Here is an 8,818-nt window from a genome sequence, read left to right as displayed (position 1 = left end):
TATAGCCCATACAGTACTAACATAACATTATATCTTCGTTAGTCCAGTTGTATGTGGATTTTTTGCTTTTTATGTGTCACTTTAACTAAAAGTGTCAAATGTAGCTTGTTTTTTCTCTCTTCACAGCAGCTTCACATCACTGTTTGACCAAGAGGCCATTTAAAAAGTGACTGTTTATCTAACACTGTCAAATGCACTGTATTGTAGTATAGCTTACTGTATTGGATTGATCAGCATGAAGAATCTTTCTGCTCAAAATATTTTATTCACAGACTTTAAACTGAGCGGTTTCTACGGCCTAGGAGAATGGAGGCCTTTTTTATTTATCCCTTTCTTTCTGATGTTTTTATTGTCTATCACAGCAAATTCTATTCTCATACATTTAATCATATGTCAAAAGTCTCTGCATTCTCCTATGTATGTACTAATTGGTTTAATGGCTGTTGTAGACTTAATCTTGCCTATATTTTTTGTACCTAACATGCTGCTTAGCTTTATATTCAACTGGAATGGAATATCTCTAGTTGGTTGTTTGATACAAATGTTTTGCATTCATTATGTTGGTGCATTTCAGTCTACTTTGCTTTTGTGGATGGCACTAGATCGTTACTTTGCAATATGCAAACCTCTTTACTATCACAGATACATGGCAATCCCTAACTTTCTAAAGTTTGTTGTTGTCCCATTAATCAGAAATGGACTGCTGAATATCAGCATGGTTTCTCTGGCTGGAAAACTGACATTCTGTGTAACAAATATCATTGATCACTGTTTTTGTGAGCACATGGCATTGGTTCAGTTAGCATGTGGAGATATAACTATCAATAACTTGGTAGGACTTTTGACTGCTTTCCTTATACCAACTGCTGATTGTATTATTATTACTTGTTCCTATATTGTGATTTTTGCCTCTGTGTTTAAATCTGGTAAGGCCCACATGAAGGCCATAAACACCTGCATTTATTTATTTACTTATTTACTTAAAATGTGCAAAACAATAGTCAGTCTAATTATTTTTTACTATTTAGTAGATGGGTATGTTGTAGAATAGTGGCTTTTTAAAAAAAAAATAATAATAATAATAAAAAATGTAATCATACATAAAATAAAATAAAAATATTGCTTCAGTTTCTCCATTACTAACACTGAGTATGTGAATACACATACTCTCTATCAGCTGAAGTGCAAGGAAATTTCAAATATTTCTTCTGCCTATCCAGGCAGAAGATGCATTCTACAAAATACTACTTACCAAAAAATAACAATTTTCTCCAACTATGCTCTTTCTTTCATACGTCATTCTGTCAGTTTTGGTTTCTCCCATATGCCCATATTTGGTGTTCCTGTCAGTGTTATTCCTATTACCTGTCTATGTCTTGTTAACTTCTCTTTATTAGTTGGTTTGTGTTCAGTGTTCTGGTGTTCGGATACAAGGTTAACTAGTGTGTGCGTGTGTTCCTACCATTCCTGTCTGTGAATTGCCCTGCCTGTGGATTATTATTAAAGACTTTGCGTTTGCTTCAACTTCGTATTGCACCTTTCTGCATGCACCGTGACAGATAGCCGGACCTATACAAGTAAAGTATAGCAGTGTTTTTACCCCACGTTTATTTTTTCGCTTTTTTTCAGTGTTGGTTTTGTTTGCTTGACTCATCAGGGATCTGTCTGTCCTCATCCTCCTGCTGGAGCAGGGGGAACGCTCTCTTGAGGACCACACAAACAGTGAGTTTCCATCGGGATCGTCACGAAGGACGCCAGCCCCACTCCAGACCCAGTGCCCAGCCCTCCATTGCCTCGGAGAGCAGAGCCACAGCTCGAGCCCACCACTGACTTCCTACCCACCCTTCCTCTTATGCCTACTCCTGTCTACCATGCTGGTTCAGCCATGCCACCCTCAGCTAACTTTTAGCCCACCATCTGGGCTTACCATGGGTCTGCCTTGGTCGCCAGAGCCACCAGGCCCCCTGGTGTCGTCAGCCCTTCCTCCACCATGGCTCCTCCTTCCGTCGGCTCCACCGTGGGCTACCATCATGGCTGTGGTCTGGGTCTCACCTGGCTCTTCCTGTTCCGGACCCCTTCTGTTTCCTCCTCTGTCTCCTCCTCCCTCCATCGTCACCTCCCTGGACTGTTCTGTTTCCTCCCTGGCTCCTTCCTCCAAGTCTTTCATCATTCTACAGTGCGGGGTCGTGCCTTCCGGGAGGGGGGAGTAATGTCACATCCCCATCATTCTGTCAGTTTTGGTTCCTACCATATGCCCATATTTGGTGTTTCTGTCATTAGAGTTATTCCTATCACCTGTCTATGTCTCGTTAACCTGTCTTTATTAGTTGGTTTGTGTTTAGTGTTCTGGTGTCCAGCTACAAGGTTACCTAGTGTGTGCGTGTTTCCTACCATTCCTGTCTGTGAATTGCCCTGCCTGTGGACTATTATTAAAGACTTTGCGTTTGCTTCAACTTTGTGTTGCACCTTCCTACATGCACAGTGACACTTTCCTTGGGAGATATATACAACCAGTTGCCTAAATCTTCTATAATTGCTTATGCATGCATACACACATTTATTATTATTATTATTGGGGGTATACATTTGTTGTGAATATGACTAAAATAATGCAGATTTTAAAGATCTAAACATTCTTGTCAATAGCTAAATCCATTATCTTTGCTCGCCTCACTATTGCTGCTTTTATTGGATTTTGTTATTTTTGTCTGGCTCGACCAGACAATGTGTGGATGGAATTTGTGTCAGTAACCTTTGCCAACAAAAAGACTATTTGCACTATAAAATATATTCTTGAAAGTTGTTTGGGTGAGGTTAGCAGATGTACAGTATAATTTACAGTATTGTACCTACTGATTATAAATAAGAAAAATGCAAATAATGGGGACATGTAATGTTTTGTTCTAGAACAAGACTTTTAATATGTCGTGTCTTGACCCTTTAAATTTCAATTAAAGTCAGGTGTACATGTTTTTTGCCATATTTTAGATCTGCTTCATAACTACAAAAACAAAAAAGGTAAAACATGTATAAATTAAATATATGCAATTTATATATTGTTATATTATAAATATAATTTGCAACTTTTGAATTACCATCGATGTAGAAAGATCCTTTTTGGGCCTGTATTGTGACCTCTAGCAAAAAGAAGAGCTCTGTTTCTCAGTGGGAATATTGCACAGGCTCATGGGAACACAACGTGGAGTATTTAGAGACCATATTATGGCTAACGTTTTCATTACACTCTAATTTGTAAGACAAAGCGTTGTGGTAGAAAAATAAAGTCCAGTAAAGTAAGCTGTATAGATTATTGGGATAGATTATTGTATAAAAGCCCTATATAGCCCATACAGTACTAACATAACATTATATCTTCGTTAGTCCAGTTGTATGTGGATTTTTTGCTTTTTATGTGTCACTTTAACTAAAAGTGTCAAATGTAGCTTGTTTTTTCTCTCTTCACAGCAGCTTCACATCACTGTTTGACCAAGAGGCCATTTAAAAAGTGACTGTTTATCTAACACTGTCAAATGCACTGTATTGTAGTATAGCTTACTGTATTGGATTGATCAGCATGAAGAATCTTTCTGCTCAAAATATTTTATTCACAGACTTTAAACTGAGCGGTTTCTACGGCCTAGGAGAATGGAGGCCTTTTTTATTTATCCCTTTCTTTCTGATGTTTTTATTGTCTATCACAGCAAATTCTATTCTCATACATTTAATCATATGTCAAAAGTCTCTGCATTCTCCTATGTATGTACTAATTGGTTTAATGGCTGTTGTAGACTTAATCTTGCCTATATTTTTTGTACCTAACATGCTGCTTAGCTTTATATTCAACTGGAATGGAATATCTCTAGTTGGTTGTTTGATACAAATGTTTTGCATTCATTATGTTGGTGCATTTCAGTCTACTTTGCTTTTGTGGATGGCACTAGATCGTTACTTTGCAATATGCAAACCTCTTTACTATCACAGATACATGGCAATCCCTAACTTTCTAAAGTTTGTTGTTGTCCCATTAATCAGAAATGGACTGCTGAATATCAGCATGGTTTCTCTGGCTGGAAAACTGACATTCTGTGTAACAAATATCATTGATCACTGTTTTTGTGAGCACATGGCATTGGTTCAGTTAGCATGTGGAGATATAACTATCAATAACTTGGTAGGACTTTTGACTGCTTTCCTTATACCAACTGCTGATTGTATTATTATTACTTGTTCCTATATTGTGATTTTTGCCTCTGTGTTTAAATCTGGTAAGGCCCACATGAAGGCCATAAACACCTGCATCACTCACATCATTGTCATGACAAGTAGTTTGATTTTTGCCCTAATTGCATTCATGTCATACAGAATAAGAAATAATTTTTCCACTAATAGTCGTGTGTTTGTGAGCACAATGTATTTACTTTTTCCAAGTTGTTTTAACCCAATCGTTTATGGAGTGAGAATGAAGGAAATAAGACAAAAGTTTCTTCAGTTTATAAGCGAAGTAAAGGTCTTTCCTTTGTAAAGAAATCCATATTTTATTTATGATCAACAATATGATATGCTGAACCTGTAACATGTAAGTAAGGGTGTGTCATTTTGGTAAAGTTTTAGATAAAATATTGTTATAGTTGTGATTTGTGTCAAGCTTTCATTTCACTCTAAAATGTAAGGGTGTACTCACACTAGGCACGGTTGCCCTGAACCGGGCCCGAGTACGATTGTCCCCCCTCCCCACTCCCCCTTTGGCCTGCACTCACATAGGGTTTCAGCATTCGTGCTGGAGCACGCTTACGTCATTATGTTGCGATGGTTTCAGGATAAACAGGAAGAGCAACGCTCGCGCTGAACGCGAAATAGTTTACTTTGTGGATAATTATTTTAAATCGTTTGGTCCGCGGTGGTCCACAGCCCTCTCAACGCCTATTGTTAAACAGGTAATTGCCTTTGTGGCACGAAAATTTTCACGCAATCGTGCTGCTTGTATGAGGAGGTTTTCAGTTACCAGCTGAAGTGCAGCAATGACTTTGCAGCTTTGATTACGGACTACAAAAACGTTGATTACCTCGCAAAAGCGTGACATCACGCGTCCTGTTCCATGCTTCAGCACAGTTAGCGCTCACACTGCATGCGAACCGCGCCCGAGTCCAACTGAACCGTGCTCTGGCCCACCTCTTCCAAGCGAGCCGCGCCCGGGCACGGTTCGGAGCACTCAAACGCACTCAGTCACGGTTCAAACTGCCTAGTGTGAGTACACCCTAAGACAGTATTATGACAAGAGGACGTGGTACAGATTTCTTTGAAGTAAGAAATTCTGTCAGATGGACATGTCATTACATCATTAAACCAAATATATGCAATATAACACAACCACGGTTGTTGAGAAGTTGAGAATCAAACAAAACACAAAATAGGAATAAAATAAAATATAAATATGAGCAAAACTGCCAGAAGGTTCAACCCTGTGCCAAAAACAAAAGGAAAAGTCCAACCAGTGAGGGAGGTCATCCTTGAATAGTGGTAGGGAATAGGCAAGCAGACCATGAAGTCTCCAGGATGGCACCGGCAAAACAGGGAACCAAGGATGTGTACTACAGAACCCTTTTGCAGGATCTGCTAATTAATCGCAATCGTGCTATTAGTCATCTCTCTTTACTCTCTTTATGTAGTAAGATAACTTTTAAATACTGTAAGGTAACAGGCTACTACTAGCAAGCAGCTAACCATTTCCCTTTAATGGCTTCGTAGAACACAATATTCATTTTCTGTGCCTTTCCGAATACAAATTTATTAATTGGGCACATCCCTAATTGGGCAACCCAGGGCCCTTGTATTGAATTGATTACAATAAATTTGATCCGTGCAGCTACTGATGTATCATCTGGTTTAAATGAAAGATACATGTAGAGCTGTGTGTCATCGGCATATCAATGGTTCAGCTGACCGGCCTCTGTGATGCATCTCCTCATGGATTTGGCGAAGGAAGGCTGACAATCGCTTTCTGATTTAACTTCGCAAATTTCCGCTGGCCCAGCAAGAACTTCCCTAGCTCAGGATGGCTTTGATAATGCACGCTCTCTAGTCAACAAAACCTTCATTTGCATTGACTTTATTGGCTCTAATGTGTTGGACTTTTTCTTCGTGACAGAGTCCTGGATAAAACAAGGTGATTTAACTCCTTTTTCTGAATTAGTGCCTCCCGATTTTTGATTTTTTTAAATACTCTCCATCTAACTGGTCGAGGAGATGTGCTGTTGGCGATTTTTAGAAATAAGCTGCAATGCAAATTGTTATTCACTTTAAATTATACTAGTTTTGAGTCACAGTTAATTGAACTGGACTTTGTTAGACCTGTTTTGATCATTTTAATTTATCAACACCAGCAACCAATAACAAATTTGTTGATGAACTTGCTGATCTTTTGGGTGGAATTTTGACTAAATATGATTATATCTTAATGCTGGGTGATTTTAATATCCATGTCTTTTGTGGTGCTAATGCCTTGGCTAAGAACTTTTTAAATCTTATGTCCTCTCTGAACTTCATGCAATAGGTAAAGGGGCCCACTCACTGCCTCGGTCATCTGGTCTTGACCTATGGTTTGTCTATTGCTGATATTGAGACATGTAATGCCCCTCTTTCTGATCAGATGCCTGTACTATTCACAGCTCTGTTGCCTTCTCCACCATGTACTAATAATGACTTCTCTGATATGTAGTTGGAGGCTTACCAACCTTTTTACTTTAGATCCTGTTATCTCTAATATAAATGTTGAGGATCAGGTGCATTTATTTAATAACAGGTGTTCTAATATTTTAGACCTTATTGCGCCATGCAAGCTTATTCATTTAAAGCACAAATTACAGCCATGGATGAATAGTGATATTCAGGTGCTTAGATGGCAATGTCGCCAATGTAAACGAAAGGTGGAAGAAACCACTCAGCTGGCTCCCCATACTAGCTGCATGCCATCACTAACAATGCATGAAATGGACCTGCATGCCACACTGTCAGAATTGTCAGCCAATCTAACATTTGTGGTTTGACTTTGAAAGGTTTGCGCTACATCACATGCACAGGAACTGTTTCACAGTTGGTACCACACTGCTTGTGGCAGCTGCCATTCAGCACACATAAAACCACTAAGAGCAGCATTACCTCAGCCAGTGCTTCTAAAATTTGATTTAACAAGGTGACGATCAGTCTCCTGGGGTATCTAGTACCAGAATGCCAAGAGCAGGTCCTCCAGTTCCCATTTATTGTGGGGTGGTATAGGAAGTAGGGGTGGAGCCGAACCCGAATACGGTATTCGGAAAGGCACAAATAGCGTGTTTTTAACGAATACTTATTTCGAACAAATACCTTAATAAATATGTATTCGGGAACAAGAAAAACTTTCTATCAAAAAAGCTGCGTTTCCTCAGGAGACCGCAGTCAGTGTATGCCCGCATGAGTGAGTGAGTGACATTCAGGAGTCGGGGGGTGGGGGTAAAAGAGGTGACTGACACAGGCTGCTCCACACAGCAACAGAGAAGACTCGGCTGGGTGAAAAAAGACTTCACTGCGTCACTATTTTTGATGAATATATTTCTGTACCTTAACTGGGTTTATAACTTTTTATAACTTTGGGAAGCAGAGTTTGATCGGGAGATTATTCTATCAGGGGCCGTTCAAATGCGCGTTAAAGTTAGTCGTTATTTCAAATGTAGACGCGCGGTATGCGCGCTCATAATGAAAGCAACGCTCACACGGTGCTACGCGCTCGTTTTTTCCAGGCGCGTCCGCGCCGCATCGAGATAAATATTGTATAGTCTTTGGATAAATACATCTCAACTTTTCAGAATGCCACATGCGCACGCAGGTCATGTGACAAGAACCAACAAATCAGCTTCACCCTTTCGCTTATACCATTAAAAAAACAGCCAAGTTGGAGGAACAGCTGATCATATCTGTACATGAATAACCATTTTTAAAGACATTTAATAGCAGAGCTAATGCAAGCGATTTTTAATGCTGGAAATCCATTTATGCTTTGCTGAAACTTCCGAGTCGTCACTGAGAGATCAGGTCATGGTTGCTTAGCAACGGCAGACGCCACGAGAAAGAAGTTCTTTCAGAAGAAGAACATTTTTATTTTTATTTTTATTCTGTCTGTTCAGCATCCTCCAACAAGGACAGGTGGTGGTGGGGTTTATAATGTTCATAATGGTATTTTATTAGTTGGTTTAACCATGGATGAGGTAATGGCTGTCATGTTATTTTTTTTTTCAATGACGTTCCTTGTTACTTATTTAAAAACATCAACCAATATTGCATATCCATAATTATTATAATGGATATAATTAAAGAATACTTACACTATAACGTAAATTAAAAGTTTAGCGCACAAAAAAAACAGGATTTTTACACCTATTTTGAATTTTACTCTAATACAAATACAAATACAAATACAAATACTTTTCCCCCCTCAACAAATACAAATACAGATACAAATACAGGCTGCTTTGCAAACCCCTAGTAGGAAGTATACAGGCCTCTGCTCTGAATGACTTCAGCACATCTGCGGCAACAGGACAGCACTAGTCTCTCACACTGCTCTGGTGTGATTTTGTGTCCACTCTTCTTCCAGTCTCCTCCACAGTTCGGTGACTATAGTGGGTTTCTTGGCCATAACTTTGTCGCCAAGGATTTTCCAGAGGTTCTCTATTGGGTTGAGATCAGGACTCTGGGCAGGCCATCAAAGTCAAAATCAAAGTCAAAGTCAACTTTATTGTCAATTTTGCTATATGTACCGGACATACAGAGAGTTGAAATTGCGTTA

General features: G+C 39.2%; 2 protein-coding genes across 2 annotated transcripts; both read left to right on the top strand.

Moving 5' to 3' along the window:
- Positions 1-235: 235 nt before the first annotated feature.
- Positions 236-1,830, top strand: LOC141284397 (olfactory receptor 56B4-like). The gene is made up of 2 exons (XM_073817386.1): positions 236-1,000; positions 1,630-1,830. Exons 1-2 carry the CDS (start codon positions 236-238, stop codon positions 1,828-1,830), a joined length of 966 nt encoding a protein of 321 aa, XP_073673487.1.
- Positions 1,831-3,574: 1,744 nt separating this feature from the next.
- On the top strand, positions 3,575-4,522 carry LOC141285438 (olfactory receptor 52K2-like). The gene has a single exon (XM_073818453.1). The coding sequence runs from the start codon at positions 3,575-3,577 to the stop codon at positions 4,520-4,522; it is 948 nt and encodes a 315-aa protein (XP_073674554.1).
- Positions 4,523-8,818: the final 4,296 nt, after the last annotated feature.

This window comes from Garra rufa, chromosome 14, assembly GCF_049309525.1.
Source record: "Garra rufa chromosome 14, GarRuf1.0, whole genome shotgun sequence".
NCBI classification, from domain to species: domain Eukaryota; kingdom Metazoa; phylum Chordata; class Actinopteri; order Cypriniformes; family Cyprinidae; genus Garra; species Garra rufa.
Note: the sequence above shows the minus strand (reverse complement) of the source record. Positions and strands in the feature narration are given on the sequence as shown.

What these genes read in the sequence shown, in the direction of transcription:
- LOC141284397 (XM_073817386.1), top strand. Translation starts at nt 236, where the DNA reads ATGAAGAATCTTTCTGCTCAAAATATTTTATTCACAGACTTTAAACTG. An exon ending in TTAAAATGTGCAAAACAATA is followed by an intron (nt 1,001 to 1,629) that starts GTCAGTCTAATT and finishes GCTTTTTTTCAG; the next exon opens with TGTTGGTTTTGTTTGCTTGA.
- LOC141285438 (XM_073818453.1), top strand. Translation starts at nt 3,575, where the DNA reads ATGAAGAATCTTTCTGCTCAAAATATTTTATTCACAGACTTTAAACTG.